The sequence below is a fragment of the Myodes glareolus genome, chromosome 18 (genome assembly GCF_982192425.1).
Source record: "Myodes glareolus chromosome 18, mMyoGla1.1, whole genome shotgun sequence".
Classification (NCBI taxonomy): domain Eukaryota; kingdom Metazoa; phylum Chordata; class Mammalia; order Rodentia; family Cricetidae; genus Myodes; species Myodes glareolus.
The window spans coordinates 65,414,867-65,431,341 of NC_142043.1; the positions used below are offsets into that span (position 1 = coordinate 65,414,867).

A 16,475-nucleotide genomic window follows, 5' to 3' on the forward strand; every position below is an offset into this window, starting at 1 on the left:
CATGTGACTCAGGAGCCAAGGCCGGGTTGGGAAAACCTGAGGCCGCTCAGGGAGAAAGCTAAGAGCCTTCCTGTCTGTGCCAGGGACCGAGAGGAGACAGGACCGGCAGGAGGCGCACCCAGAGCTCTGTGCCTTTTTCTTGGTGCCAGAGAAACACAGAAGGAGCCACTTCTAAAAGAACACAGTGTTTTTTCTCCTCTTCTCACCTCCCCTGGGCCAATGCCTGTGATAATTGGGAAGCAGAGTCTGGTTTTTCTGGGACCGGAACCAATGCTGGGAGAGTGTTCCGACAATACGCGCTGTTGATTGACAGTTGATAGACAATGTTCTCGAGTAAGATTTTTTCTGCGCCGGGTGTTAAGCTGAGGACTGCACTAAACAACTTCAACAGCCTGCGTCCTGTTCAGGTAAAATTTACTACACGTTCTCTCTGTGGGTCGCAGCGAGGCGGCCAAGTGAGATGGTATCTCGGGTCCCTTCCAGCCCCATCACTCAAGGACTCTATCAAGAAGAAAACACAGATCTGAAAACGGTTTTCCTCCGAACACTGAGGTGGGGCTATTATTCACACGGAGAATCAGGCTCTGGTGCAGAGATAACTACGGGAAACAAGGAGCTTCGATCCTGGTCTCATCATCTCTGACCTAGTAATTCCACTTGAGCAAATTTATCTTTAGAAAGGTACACAGAAGGACAGAGCTGTGCATGCAGAGGAGGCTGCTTTGTCCCCGTGCACAGAGAAGTTCCGCCGGACGAAATAACGTCCAGCACAAGAAGGGGATGTATTACCTGGAGCCATAATCAATAACCGGCATCTCAAGAAATGTAGAAAGATCTGTGGTAGTTTTTTGAGCCACACCCTACTCTTTTAAACCACGTCCATCTACTTGCTAGTCCCCCCCCCCATTTAGAAAAAATTATTACTATTTAAAGTTTCGCTGTTGTCTGGGCTGATTTCAAATTTGTGGGCTCTAAATACTGCTCCCCCCCCCACTCTCCTAAGTAACTGAGACCACAAGAATGCCACATCATGCTTGACTATCTTTTTTTAAAAAACAACAACAACAACAACAACAACAACAAAAACCCTCAAATGGATAGTTTAAAAACAAAAAACAAAAAAAAAACACAGCACTTCACAGATGCCAAACGTACTGAGTTGTAAAACTTTGGTTGCAGTTCCGTGGGTCACAATCTATATGGTAGGGTTATAGTTAAAACATTGTAAAGTTCACAGGTCTAAACACTTTAAAATACTAAGTATGAGCAAGACTATAAAGAAATAGGCAGAAAAAAGTAGGTGCTAGAAAAGCTCAGGCCGAACATCGCAGGCTGCCTGCCTTCTGCATGTCTTCTGTGATGTCTGCAGGCTGCTCCAGTCTCGCCAGAACACAAGAGTACTGTCGAAGAATACAAGACGATAAGGATTAACAGTACAAGGCCATAATTAGATTCCAACGGGCAGAATGGTTCAAACTGGGAGTAAAGGAACAGGGCTTGTAGGCTGAGCCTCGTAGGGCCGACTGAATTTAAATGAGGTTAGCCTAAAACTGTGCAGGGAGGGATGCCACGGACAGATGCAAGAAGAAAGATGTTAAAAAAAAAAAAAGAAGAGAAAAAGAGAAAGAGAGAGGAGGGAGGGAGAAGGAGGAGGGAGGAAGAAAGAAAGGAAAGATTGAAAAGAAAGGAAGGAAAAAGGGAGGGAGAGAGAGGAAGGAAGGAAAGGAAGGAAGGAAGGAAGAAAGAAAGAAAGAAAAAAAGAAAGAAAGAAAGAAAGAAGGAAGGAAGGAAAAAAAGAAGGACTAGAAGGTTCATTCTTAGTGGGTAAAGCGTTCTCCACCCGGCTGGTCCGATACCGCCCCTTGGCGTCCGCCCCTCACAAATATGGCCGAGGCAAGGGGGACGTGCCCCTCAACAAGATGGCGACGGCAGTGGCCCCGCCTCCTTCTGCCGCGCCAGCCAATGAAAGAGAAGCACGAGAATTTGCGCGTGCGTGGTGCGACTTAGTGGGCCGGTCCAGTGCGGGGGACACGGCGAGCAATATGACTAAAAAGAAGCGGGAGAATCTGGGCGTCGCTCAGGAGGTGAGGGGAGAAGTCAGGTTTGGACCATGTGGTTGTTCGCCGTGTTCCCCTGGGCGTGGGTCGCCCCGGCGGCTGCGAGGGGGACCAGAAGGAGGAAGCGGGGCGACGTGGCTTTGGGAGAGGCGGCGAGGCGTGAGGGCCCTGAGGGGAGGGAATCCAGGCCCGGGGATGTCCGGAAGCAGAGCCCCACAGAAGACAAAGCATAGACGGTATTCTAAGGGGAGGGACTCGGACATGCAGGGGAGACCTGTGATTCAGAAGTCGCCGAAAAAGGACCAGTGGGTACTGTCGGTGTTAGGGACCTGGAGTCGAGGGGACTGTGGAGCTAGGACCTAGGGACGAGTGCGCTTCTGTTATCGCTCTAACGCCTCCAGAGATGGGGAGTTTTTCCTGTGGAAATTAGCTCTGAGGATCTCTGGGAATCTGGCAAGAATTCTAGAGCTGGTGTTAGGGAAGGCCTTTGAAATAGTTCTCACACATGCAGAGAAAGACTTCCGAGGCACGTTGAGTACCTTATGCGACTCTCCTCCCTGCGTTCTCAGTGGATCCTTGCATGCCTGTCATGTTGGTATAGATGAGGGGACCAAGGTTCGAAGTAGAACCCAGGGGTATGGAAGTGCATGCTTGTAGTCCCAGGACTCAGAGAGCTAAGGTAGCAAGCTAAGGTGAGTTCAAAACCAGCCTGGGATACAGAGCAAGACAGCGCCCCAAAAGGGGAAAGAAAAGGCTGAATCCAGCTGAAAATGGTAAAGATGACGAGCGGAGAATGACGCTCAGGTGGGCTTCCCAGAAGCGGGTACTCATTTCATCTCAGCTACCATAGCAGGCATGTCAGCCTGTGGCCCTTAGGCCCCAGGTGTCCCAGCACATACAGGAATGTAACTCAACACGTTTGTAGATGAGTGTTAGGTATCACTGTCCAAAGCCTCCCAGAGGCTTCCTGCCTACTGGGTGAGTCTAAAAGACTCATCGCAGAGTTTGCAGAAGTGGAGACATGACTGCTTCTTTATCCCAGGTTACTCGGTAGGACCTGAGTGTGTGGTTGAAGCCACACGTATCCATGCTGATGCAGGTGGTGTTTGGCCATTGCCATCGAGAGAAGCTCAGCTGTGTCCGCTTGCAAATGGAACATCCCAGCTGTGCATGCTGACTCCTTGTTCACCTCGTGAAGGGTCGGGGAGGGTCATAACCCTCACCTGAGTGTCCAGCCTCTCCTATATCACCTGTTGAATGCAACTCGGCCTGTTGTATTGCATGTGGGTGGCCTCAGAGCTGGGCTCCGTATTTAAGCTAGGCGAGGGGGTGCCATCTCTGCGGCTGTGAGAAAGCGCTCATCCCTGTTAGGTAAAGAAAGGCCTTCCAAGTGTGGGCTGTTGGGGAGGAGCATCCATACCACCAAGTAACCCTCCACCTAGTCTCTAAGGAAGCCCGATAAACTCAGTAGAGTGAACTTGGTCAGAACGATAGCTCAGTTTGTCATTGAGATTTTCGGAGGAGGGGTGGGCGTTGCTTCTCTCCACACCCCCCCCCCCAAAGATTTTAGCAACAAAAGCAGGTGATTGTAGTAGCGCCATCCCAACTGGGTTTGGCCTGCTTGGTAGGGGGAGACGTGCTTGGAAATGTGCACTCCTTTAGGCTAAAGCATGCGCGGTGACATAAGCTGGCATCTGCGGCTAAGGGATAGACGTGATAGCCTGTGTTAGAGCACAGTGAGTTACTGTACCAGAAACCCCAAAACTCTGAAGCCTCAAGAATGAAAAGGCTGTGTTAGCTAACGGCCTGGAGAAGAGGTCATGTGTAGAAAAGTCAAACGTTTCTGGTTTAGACTTTGTGAGTCCGATGCCTCTGTGGCAGCTCTTGTCAGTTGTCACGGACTCCAAATCTGCCTCCTGGCTGTGGCCTGTCTGTCGTCCTCTCATCAGCGCCAACGTGTTTGCGAAAGTGGCAGTGCATGGGATTCACCTGAGAGCCGCCGTTCCGGCTGAGACTGAGCAAGTGCAGCTCTGCCCTGTTTGAGCTGTCATGCCATAACAAATGTCCTTTTTATGGACTTTCTAGGGCCGCAATTTTTGCATTTTTGTGCTCTTTATTGGTGATTTCGCTACTTCAAGGGATCCCTAAGCACAGCACTAAAGTGCTGTCTAGTGTTCCAGGGCTGTGGTGTGGCTTCTAGGGACAATCGGTTTGTTAGATTAGCCATTTTCCAGGCATGAAGCAGCTTGGTACTACATAATGCTTTGGGCAATGCGTTCATTGCTAACGAACTGTCCATTTATTAAATAAGGTCTCTAACAATACACACATCAGAGAGCACTGTGTATGTATTAGTTGATGAAGACGTTGACCAGAGCTTTGTGGAAGCCCAGCCCTCTTCAGTATTGCTAACTTGACGTTGGGCCAATTTTAAAGGCTGTAAGTACCGGGGCTGGAGAGATGGCTCAGTGCTTAAGAGCACTGGCTGTTCTGGCAAAGGACCAGGGTTGCTTCCCACCATCCGCATGACAGCTCACAATCTTTCTACCTCCAGTTCCGAGGGACCCGATGCCTTTTTTTTTTTTTTTTTTTTTGGCCTCTTTGGACACCAGGCACACATGTGGTACACAAACGTAAGCAATCATTCATAAAATATAAATAAATCTTGAAAGAAAAAATATATCTACGATAGCCAGTTATGGTGGTGTATGCCTATAATCTCAGCACTTGGGAAAGACAGAGATCAGGAGTTCAAGACCATCCTTACTACATAGCCCAACCTACAATACATGTGATCCTGACTCAGATACACAAAAAAAAATGTAGCTGCCTTGAATCAGTCTGTCTTAGTAGAAAAGCAGCTCTTATTTAAAGCTAACGGTGTGCTTAAGAGGCAGAGATAGAAAGCTTATGAGTTTATGGCCGGCATAGAGCACAGTAGTGAGAAACATCTCAAAAAACAACGCCCTTTCTTTCTAAGAAGAGTAAGCAGAGTATGTTTGGTCCATAGGCCTTTGATTGCCAGCCTCTGGTCCATTGGACTGGGGGCTCTGCCATCTTAACAAGATCGGGACACACCTCACTGGTATGTTCCTTTTTTTTTCCTTTTTTTTTTCTTCACTGGTATGTTCTTAAGGAAGTCGCCAGTGCATTAAGGACCCTGGCCCTAGACTGCCCACTTTCTGTTTTTAAAAATCAAGGTGCATGGCCTCACTACCTGCCAGGGCAGCTGGGAAACGGGCTCATCAGCCAGGAGGCCACATGCCCAGCTGTAGCCTGATAACCATGGGAGAATGGGCTGGCATGTGGGGACCAGGTCTCCCTCAGATCACACTTCCCCTCACAGTGTTGCTGTCAGGTGGCCAAGGACAGCCAGCCAACTTTTGTAGATCTGAGTTCATCCCCCTCTTCCTGCTTCGGTTTCCTCATCAGTAACATAGAAGAGTAGCTCCTGTCTTTCATCAAGCTCACTCAGATCAATTGATGGATCTACCTATCCATCTATCTATGGTGGGGCTAGAGCCCAGTGCTCTGCTGTTGAGCTACACCCTCAGCCTCCAGCACAGAATTTTAAGTGTTCGACATGACATGGATTCTCTTAGTACTTTATATGGGAACAGATCTACCCATTTTGCAGCATTCTGCATGATGTGGCGCTGGTTAGTTTCTTGTCAAGTTGACACAAACTAGGATCATTTAGGAAGAAAGGACTTCAAGAGATTGCCTCCATCACAGTGGTCTGTGGGCGAGTCTACGGGGCATTTTCCTGATGAATGCCTTGGTGTGGGAGAGCCCACCCAGCTGAGTGGCGCCTCCCTGGGCAGGTGGTCCAGGGTTGTGTAAGAGGGCAGGCAGAACAACCCATGAAGAGCAGCCCACTGAGCAGCAGTCTTCCATGGCCTCTGCCTGAGTTCCCTTCATGATGGTAAACTGGGAAGCTGAAATTAATCCTTTCCTTCTCGAGTTGTTTTTGGTCATGTCATTTATCACAGCAACAGAAAAGCAAACCAGAATGGAGCTTGGTGTCAGGTTCCTGGGGTATTGCTGTGGTCTTGAGCATGTTGTCTGGGAGGATTGTGGGGGTGTTTGGAACCTTGGGCTGGAAATATCACTAGTGACCCAAGCGTAATGAGCTCTTGTTGGAGCTTGGAAAATCACCAAGAGCAGTGCAGATGATGGAGGCCTGGCTTGTGCAGGTTCAGAGCGAAGACAAGACTCCATCAGGGCCGACTGTGGTGTGCTGTTTTCTGTGGTCTTCTTGGACTGAAGAAGCAGCTGTGATTTAAGGAGAGACCAGCACAGTAGGCAAGCCCTAGCCCTAGCCCTAGCCCATTTCCACCCACCCCTTCAGTAACTGCACTTTTATAGATGTTTGCATGGAGATTTAAAATACTGGCAAATAGACAGATTATAAAACTGTATGAGCATGTAGGAATCTGCAGCCTTAGTCCCTACGGTTACTTTTTGTTGGGGTATTGGAGGATTTGAGACCTGTATCCCTGGGCCTCAGCCTGGCATCTGGCTGCTTCTCTGCTTCCTTCTCTGTTGCCCGCAGCGGGCCTGAGTATTGACTGTGCATTGATGCTCGGTGGCGGTAGATATTGTCCTCTTATTAAAAGTCGTTCGCGCAGAGCTGGTGAAGTGGTGATTTAATCAAAAATGTTTGTTAATCTGACGAGTGCAATAAAAGCCCACAAGTGAGAGATCTCAGCACCTGCAAACAGCTCTTGCTTGTCTTAATGAAACAATTACCAAGCAGGTGGCCCTCGCCCTGAGGGTGGTCATGGGCCAACTGTGCCAGGTGGTCACCTAGCAGCCAGGCCCCCTTCAGAGGCCTATGGGAGTCATCTGGAAACAACTGACTGTTGGTTCTGAGTTTGTTCTGAGCAATGAGCAAAGCCCTATTCCATGAGAAATCGCTGCCCAGATGGACAGGGGCAGTTTGGGCTGATGGTGGTTCATGTGCAGTTTAAACCGAGACAGTAACTGGACTTGTTTCTTTGGTGGCTGGCCTGCAAGCCTTGGGCCCTTACTAAGCATGAGTCTTAGCCGCCCCCACCCTTTTATGGCACTATGGCCACCTGTATGGTTGGAAGGTGCCCTGCTGATGAGCCATGCTCCTGCTGAAGGAGGTAACTTGGTTAAGTTTGGTCCCTAGTACACAAATCTTGTCCGTTGGGAAAGTTTTTGTGTACAGGTTTCAGAATGGCCTCTGTGACTTAGATGCATGGGAATGTTATTCTCCCCGTAAGAGAGGATAGCCAAGTGGTGCAGAAGCTCAGCTCTGTTCAGTAGCAGGGCTAGTGTTCCTGCATAGCCTTAACTGGGTCCATAGTCACAAGATAGCTGCCACAGCTCCAGTCGTCACACTGAACCAGAAGTCTCCCAGATGACATCTGGGACATCTCATTACCCAAAGCTGCTTTGTGTGTGACCCTGGCTGTCAGCCAACTTTTCTGCAGTGGAGGCAAGCTGAGGGGAAGGGCTGAGAGTCACTGCCGGACTGGCCAGCTAATTGCATCTTCCACAAGGGTTGAGAGTGTGGGAAGCAGTTGCTATCCCCTGGTTCTCAGCAGACAGACTGACGGCGACTCAGGACAGGTGGAGGCTTCGGGAAAGAAATGGTTTGGCTAGCGTGAACTGTGACCACTGTTAATCAGTCCAGGAGTCCTCGGGTGAGCTCTGCACAAATTGTGGGGAAGCCCCGTTTCCTGCAACAAGGCTAGAGCAGTGTCTTGGCTGGAAGAAGTCTTACCCAATTGGCCTCAGTGGCAGGAGGCACTGTTGATTCCAGGTGGGTGTGTGGTTGAGGCTGAGGTTGGGCACTAACATGGAGCTGCCTTGCTGGGAAAGTCTGGCAGATGTGGGCTGTTCAGGGCCTGCTGACCATTAAATGAGCCTCACCTGCACAGGTGGAAGCGACAGGTCGCCATCGGGCAGGTGAGTCTTTCGGCAGCCTGCATCTGGCTCTGCTCCACTTAACGGGGGTCAGGAGACTAAAACCTCATTACCTAACGCTGCTGGATGTCAGCATGTGTGGAGTGGCTGTTTGCCAGCGTCTTAATTAATGAATTCATAAGGCACGGGGCGGACGCCAGCTCTCGAAAAGTGCTTTGAGCCTCTCAGCGATGAAGAAGCTTTGCCAGTTTATCAAAAACCAGATCTAGGAGAAAGAAGAGAAACCAAACCCAGGCAGCATTTTGTCCTGAGGCAGCTGGAGGCTTAGGGCAAGGTCTGGCCTGCAAGGTGACTTCCAAAGCTGCACAGTTCCTCTGTGCCGACCTTGGCAGCTCTCCGGGACTTCTGCAGACCTCCTCCTCGCTAGCTGGGCTGGGGTTAATGGTCAGCTGGGTGGTCCTCTTGGCTGTTGCTAGACACTGGGAGGCTTGTTGTCTTCACCTGCTCTGCCTAGAAGAGAAACTTTGCACCAGGCCTATTGTTTGGGGGACCATGGTGTTTTGTTTTTCTGCACCTACAGAGTCCTGTGAGCCTCCACATAAAGATGGGTAATGGGGTTACCCATTTAGGTTTGAGGCTGGTTACCTGGGAGATGATGTCCATGATCCCCCATGACTTGGCTAGAGTGTGGCCTAGAGGCTCCAGATGGAAAGTCCCAGTGCTCTTGCCAGGGACCATCTGGGCAGGCGGTCTAGCTCCTTTACCCATTACAGTAAACATCCCAGGGCTCCTGATGTGTGAAAATGAGTGGATTTCCTGGACCAGCTTCCCAGGCTGTGAATTAGAAGAGGAGAAAGCGCTGATGCCCTTTGGGGTGGGGAGAGGAAGAGGATTTACCAGGCACAGCTAGCCCACACACTTCCTTCTCCAAACTGGATGTGTTTTGTGTGCATTTGGGAAGGTACTTTGACAGTGTGGCAATGTGGAGGAGGGTGTTTGTGAAGGGGGAGTCGGCTTAGTATGAAGACAGACGCCAGGCTCTTGGCGCCTGTGTCTCCAGCACACGGATTCCAGGCAGACTCTTCCAGGCAGCGCATCTGTTGTGTGAGAAGAGACCAAGCAAAGCCAGGCACAAGGTCATTCAGATTAGAGGGTCTGTTGAAGCCAGACCAACAGACTGCCACAGGCTCAGCTGGGTGGTGCTTGACTTTGTTTCCGAATGTCAGTAGTTCTTGTTGTTTGTGGATATTTTTATGAAGGGTGCTGGAGAAAAGCGCATGGTCCAGGACCCAGTCCCGCCACCTCCTAGCCATGTAGCCTCTGCCAAGTTGCTAACCATCTCTACCAAGAGTTAGCTCTCTGCACAGTGGTGACAGCCCTTTGCAAAGTCAGATTGGATGCCTGCAGCTGCATATGCTGCCCATCCTAGGGTACAGGGGTAGAAGTTGCCTCCTAGGCTAAGAGAGACTGTGGGGTGACAGGGTTAGGACACACCTGGAAAGCTGCTTCCTTCCTATAAGTCTGCCTATAAAATGTGGATCCTGGCTGTCTGCCCTCCTCCTCTGTGTGGAGTCTAGAACAGAGCCTGGCACCTGGGCATTGCTGCAGATGTGTCCCAGCTGTTGCATCTACTTTGTGGGCTTTTGGTTCCCAGTGCCACTCCTGACTCATGCCTTCATCCAACACATGATACCATCTTCTTTGTTATAAGTCTTTGGTATCCAGTCAGCTCCTGGCCAGATGGGTGCAGGGCATGCCCCATGACCACTGCCTGACCCCCCACCCAAGGCAAGCCCTTTTGTGGCCAGCATCCTGACACTTGCTGGCCAGAAGCTCCCAGGGGAGAGACACATGAATGTCTTGCCAACCTAGAGAACAGAGTGGGCCCCAGGGAGACCTCTGTCCTTTCCCAGGAGAGAGCCTGGCCCTCAAGGCAGCTGCAGTGCTGAGACTGTGGACCAGGAGCTGCCTCCCAGCTGTCACGGTGCTGAGTGCTGTGTTCAGTTACTTCACTCCCCTCAAGAGCTGTGGCGCCTGCTGACTCGCTTGTCAAAGGAATAAAAGCTACCCATGCTCCTTTAGCAGCCCTAGAGCTGGCACCCTGTGGGGCCTGGCCTGACCTGTGCGGGGGCAGCTGTCTACGCAACTGGCACAAGTTCCTTGCCTCTGAGGAGCCTCTTCAGGGCTTTGATTCCTGGAGGCACCATCCTCTGAAAAGATGCCTCCTGGGGATTTCAGGGGAGTTTTACAGTTTCTCTTAACACAGTGGTTTTATGGTGCATAGGACCCCAGGGACATTTGCCTAAAGCTCTGGGAGTGAGGCTATATCCAAGTCAGGGAGGGGACTGTTCGTCTGTCCTGGAACTGGGGCTGGGGATCTACAGCCCTCACCTGGAGCAGACAGACAGTGCTCAGAGCTGTGGGCTAGGGAGGGAAACTGAGTCCCCGACTGCCACCTCCAGCTGTTCTGCCCTTCCTAGCACACCCTAAGCCACCCACCTGACTTGAGTCCTACTCAGATGCAGATAGATAGCCAAGGCCTCAGCCATTACCCAGACTGCAAGACAGGCCTCATGTGCAGGCTTCTCTGAGTACCAACTCCTGGATGCCTGCTGTACTCCTTTTTCAGGGTTGTGCATTTCCCCTTCCCACCTCATCCACTTCTCCCCTGGCCCCACGGACAGGCTTAGCTACTGCCCAGTCACTGCTGGGTCCAGGCTAGTCTCTGTAGACCACACTGCTCCACAGGAGGCTTAAATGGTACCTCCTAGCTTCTCAATGCAAGGTGCCAGAAGTTTGCTAACTCAAACTCCAGCTCCTCTAAGAAGACAGTGAGCCTGCTCGGCCACTGGTTCTTTCCTCTGTTATCACCTTGTTCCTGGGTATAAGCATAGTGCATGGATGTTTCTTAATCTACCAGGGCACACCCATTCTGCCAGGGCCATGCTGCCCCCTTTAGCGTCAGGCCACTCTTCTGCCAGGCAGGGGCTCTGGTAGCTCCATGACCTTTCACAATGGAACCTTCCTGTCCACTGCAGTAGTTCCCATCTCTTTGATGGAATCTCTTTCTGCCACAGTCCCCAGGGTACCTAGGCTGACTCAGCCTTACTAACTGCCAGGTCCCCTAGAGCTGTGCTTCAAACACCCAAATCTGATTGCCAGGCTTCCGCTACCTCAGGTCCTCAGAGGACCACAGTCACTGCTTCTCTGGGTCTCTGCTGAGTTTTCTGTTCAGGGCTCTCTCTGTTGGTCTCACGGTTTCACCCTTGGGTTCCCCCATACCTGGCCCTGCTTTTTGATCCCACCCCAGCGCCATCCCAAAAGATTGCAAAATGGTGAGCTGACCCATGGAGGACGACCTTGTGTGCTCACTGCCTGCCTGTAGTCCTCTCCCACTGTTGCCTGCCAATAGCAGGGCTAGGGCTTCCCCGCCACTCTTGACCCCACTGCTCATGCTTACTCTAGCCACAACAGCCCAGTGAGCACCATTCTCTAACAGCAGCCGTTCCTACACTCCAGCTGTGTGAAGTGCTGTTCTGAGCACATCATTACAGTCACATCTCTGAGATGTCACCTGAGGCACATGATGCACTGGCAGGTCTAAGGAGCCTGCCGTTCATTCACAAGTGGCAACTGACCCAGCGAGCTATTTTATTCTTTATTCTGACCCTAAAGCTTATAGCTTCTGGGGCCTGGCTTTCAGCCCTCTGTTGTCTTTGGCTGGAAGGCAGGGAGAAAATGAACAGAGGACTTGGATTTGAACCTGTAGCCTGTAGTGTCCATAACCCATGTGCATGAGAGCTGACTGGAAATTCCAGCTGGGGGCTTTCTATAAGGCTCATTTTCAAGTCTTTTCTTTTGACCTATCATGTTGGGACAGCTCTTTCCTGCAGCCCCATGTCACATCTAAAATCATTATGACCATCCCTCCCTGCCTCCTCTACAGAAATTCCTGGAGTTTCTGCCCCATTATTCTGGTTTCTGACAGTGGTCTCTGCTTCAAGTGCTGCTGGTGTCTAGTCCCTTCCCAAGGGTGAATCTGTGACTTGCTGAAGAGCCTCATTCAGGCTCAACCTCCCCCACCCCAGTCCACACCAGGCAGTTGTAAAGAGAACTTGCTATTTAGAAGGGAATCAGAATTGTCAGCAGGACATAAATATTCATAGAGGGAGGTTAGAACTGAGTCCCTAAAACCTTGATTTGTGTTCGCCCATTTAAGCCTCATTAAAAAGTGGCAAATGAAAGTGGGGATATTCAGTGTAACTGCAAATAAATTGGGCTTGTTCAGATAAAGGCCCCCGACTGCCAGCCCCTCAGGCCCTGTCCAGAGCATGATGGCGGAGTGACTTGGCCACAGCTTCAGCTGTAAGACATTGCTCAGCAAGAGCGCCTGGCCTGGCTCTAGGGCAATTACCACTTGTTTGGGCACCTGGTCACCTTCCAGAGGCATTCAGGGATGGAAATCCTTAACCTGATCGCTCCCCAGAATGGCCTACAAACCAGGGTCCTGCCCAGAGAGCAGCAGAAAGAACTGAACCTGGACTGGACATCTGGGCCAAGCTGTGTCAGCTATGTGCAAGCACAGCTGTTTTCTTGTTTTAGTGAACCCAAGGGTTTCAGAAATCAGTTGTACAAACCCTGAACTATTTGTTCCCAGCCCTTCAGTCTACCCATACTGGAGCTGCTGCTTACTCTAGTCACAAATAGGAAGACTGCAGGAGACCAGGCCTTGTGGGCAAAAAAGGGGGCAGGTGGCCTAAGGAGCTGCAGACTTGAACATTCTTAGAGGTCAGGCAGGTCATAGTCACAAGTAGAATTGGCCAGTGTGTGAGGTTCCAGCCTGGGAAGATAAAGCTTGAACTAACAAGAGGGGCAGTATAGAAAAGGCTGACTTTGCCAGGTGAGAGGTATCTTCCAGCCAGGGTGGGAGGTCCAGCTGCATAATAAGTAAGATTTAGGTCTCGGCCGGGCGGTGGTGTCGCACGCCTTTAATCCCAGCACTTGGGAGGCAGAGGCAGGTGGATCTCTGAGTTCGAGGCCAACCTGGTCTACAAGAGCTAGTTCCAGGACAGGTTCCAAAACTATACAGAGAAACCTGTCTTCAAAAACTGAAAAAAAAAAAAAAATTAGGTCTCAGCATAACCTCTGACTGATCACTGCTGTGCCACATGAGGGCACAGTCTCAGGCTAACCTGTGTTGGGCACACTGCAGAGTGGCCAGAAGTACCCATATCAGACTGCTGTCCCCAAGCCTGCTCTCCAGTGGTCCCCTCCCTGCAATACAGTTCCAGGAAGGCTTCCGGCTTCTCTGGGAACTGCTTAGTCTGCTGGCTGGTGCCATGCAGTCACCTTGCAGCTTTGCAGATTATTCCTTCACGTGGAGCCCTCCTTCCTGGGCTGCAGGAAAGGGGTTACCTTTCACCTGAACCCACCAAAGTGGCTGACCCAGAAATGTCTTAGATGGCTGTTGTCCAGGGAGATGGCAGGGACTTCAAGTGCAACTTTGCTGATCCCTGACCCCAGGCTAGTGGCCTGGGACACCCAGACTTTGACCAGCCTGCTTAGAAGTCAAGTTTCTTTTGGGTAGCTCCAATAAGGAATGGAGCAGAGATGACAGAAGGGTATTCCTGTAATGCCTCAGGAAAACCATTCCATCTAGGGAATGCTATCCTTTGATTTGGCCATGTTTGCTGTCCTCTTGGAGACGTGGTAAGGGTGAGTGAAGTCAGAGCTGGAAAAGGACTGTTAAAGGAGCCCTCAACACACCCAGTGACCGAAAGTGAGGCACTAGCCAGCCAGTCTAGACCCAGAGAAATAGCTACTTAAATACCTGGAGACCAAGTCAAGGCAGAATTATGGTGTTCAGTGCCAAATGCATAACACTGACACCCAGGTCTGGACCGCCTGGTCCAGCATTTTACAGACCATTTTCCCACAACTCGGGTATTTTCTTTAAGATCACATATCTGAAATGACAGAGCAAATGGAAGAAGATACGGCTGGCAGCCCTCTTTTTAAGAGCTTAGCTACTTTGCCATCGAATTACGCTGACCTTGGTGATAGGCAACGTCTCTGCGTAAGAGCCACATCAGAAAGAAACAGGAGTGGTTTTAAGTTGCATTGTTTCGCCAATTTTTATTGATTCTCAGAAAAACGCCTGTAGTGACAACACAGACTGCACTATTAGGATGAATCATGGTCATGAAGAAAATGCCCCTATTTTTTAACCCCCCAACATTTAACCCCCTCTCCTCCCACACGGAGACTTAGGACCTTGGGCTGTCTCTGCAGTGCTCATTTCCTTCTTGAACCAACCATGGGGCAGGTTCTGCTGGGTGCCTGGGATCTGCCGCTTCATGCCCACCCTGTGCCTGGCTCACCCACTTCTTGTTTCTCGGGACTCAGCCAGGCAGTTCAAAGTTTGAAGCTCTCTGTCAACAGCAAAGCTGGGTCCTACCCAGTACAAACATGGGGTGGGAAGGTAGGGTAGGGCCTAGAGGTGAGTCCCTCCAGGGCACCAGTGCTGGGAGAGCTTAGAGCTCCGCGCCCCTGTCTCTTTCAGATTGACGGCCTAGAGGAGAAGCTGTCTCAGTGTCGGAAGGACCTGGAGGCTGTGACCTCCCAGCTCTACAGGGCAGAACTGAGTCCTGAGGACAGGTAATGCCTCTGTTCAGTTACACCCCTCTGGCCTAGTCCCCTAAATAAACTAAGCCAAGACAAAAGGGTCCCTAACTTTGAGCTTTAACTCCTGTCCTCTAAGGTCCTATTTTTTTGGTCCCTTTATTCAAACAGACAAAAACTAATGCCCCTCTGGTTAAGACAGAAGAGAAAGGGTCTAACATGTAAACTCCTTCCCCACAGGAGGTCTCTGGAGAAGGAGAAAACCACCCTCATGAGCAAAGCCTCCAAGTATGGTAAGAAAGTTCCCTCCTATAGCCAGCCTGATCCCTGGCACCTAGGAGAAAATGGGTCTTTTTTTTTTTTCCCAAAGGAGGAAGCAGTAGCAAGGGATCTCTATTCCCTGGGGGTGTGTCTGTGCATGTCCAGAGGAAAGGTTCTCATCCACAGACACTGGACTCTTCATTCCCACTCAATCAGAACCATCTACATTGGGAGTCCCTACTTGGGCAGGAAAGGGCTTCTGTGGGTAGAACAATGCTGCCACCTTCTGGTGCTAGGAGCAGAGCATTAGATCCCTGAGGCTAGGACTGTGGTCTGCAGACCCTTCAGATGTGTCCCATTCCTTCTCTACTCAATCTGGCCACCGTGTACCTTCGGACAGCAGGAATTCAGGAACTGTGTGAGCCCAAGGAGGCTGCAGCTGGACTCAGAGTGAACTATAAACAGCTGGCTGGAGACTCCTGAAGGATGAGCTCCTTTGATGGCCTTACACATTACCCTACTGCACTCAGAGAAAAGGTTGAGCTAGTCAGGCCTACTCTAGGTCTCAGTCTAGGGTGTGCGGGCATGCCAAGGACATGGCCAGGTTTTGGGTATCAGTAGCTAGAAAGAGGCATTTCTGTCTGATTTTATCAGAGTGTCCATTCTGGGTGGGAGAAGCAATTAGGTGGGCCTCTGTGTTCTCTCTTGTTCCCATCTTTTTCCTTCCAGAGAAGGAGCTAAAGCTGCTTCGCCAAGAGAATCGGAAGAACATGTTACTCTCGGTGGCCATCTTCATCCTCCTCGCCCTACTCTATGCCCACTGGACTATGTGAGTCAGCTATCCTCAGTCATGCAGCTTCCCTTCCGCTCCCTACCAGGGACCAAGCAACCTTTCAAGCACAGACGGAGGTGGGGGCCTTTTCCCCTCTGGTTGCCCAGCGGCTGTAGCAGAAGGGCATGGTACTGTCGCATCCTCCTGCTCAGTAGAGGGGCAATAAAGAGCCCCACGCTTTGCTGTCTGGTGAGTAAATATCTCTGGCTGAGGAACAGCTGAGGAACAGCAAGGGATGTACTTCTGTCTCAAAGATGAAGGGATGTTCCCAAGTTCTTGTGCAGAAGGGAGGGGAAAAGAGCAGCTGGGAAGGCAGCATCGTGCCACCTGTTTCTCTAAACTCTGCCCTGGCCTGTGACCACCACTGAAGAAAATGCAGCATGCGTGGGAAAAGGAGACTTGGACTTGAAGTAGAAGTCCCAGGGGCACACTGAATGAACTCATCTTCTAGAGACAGGCAGGGTCAAGGAGGCCTCCAGGAGTGTCCGGGTAGTAAGAGCGATGGTAGTGACTAGACTTACTTATGGTGACAATAGCCAGTAAATAAGGTGTACTCGATCAGAAGGAAGCCAAGCAAAAGCAGCTAACACAAGTCACCCCAGCTCTACTCATAGTAAAATGTCCCATGGAGAGGAATAAAGGAATGCTGTGAAGTATGAAGATGGGATCAGATGCAGGCAACCCACTCAAGCCTGATGGTCTGGTGAAGGAGGCTCAGGACACGACACTGGCCTCTTGTGGAGGGAGACTGGTCAGGGTCAGCCAAACACCCTTCCTTTCTCTCTCCTGTCCCTTGTCTAAGTGAC

General features: G+C 50.8%; 1 protein-coding gene across 1 annotated transcript; it reads left to right on the forward strand.

Moving 5' to 3' along the window:
• Positions 1-1,999: 1,999 nt before the first annotated feature.
• On the forward strand, positions 2,000-15,852 carry Ccdc167 (coiled-coil domain containing 167). Its single transcript, XM_048451269.2, has 4 exons — positions 2,000-2,084; positions 14,518-14,612; positions 14,817-14,869; positions 15,567-15,852. Exons 1-4 carry the CDS (start codon positions 2,043-2,045, stop codon positions 15,668-15,670), a joined length of 294 nt encoding a protein of 97 aa, XP_048307226.1. The 5' UTR covers positions 2,000-2,042; the 3' UTR covers positions 15,671-15,852.
• Positions 15,853-16,475: the final 623 nt, after the last annotated feature.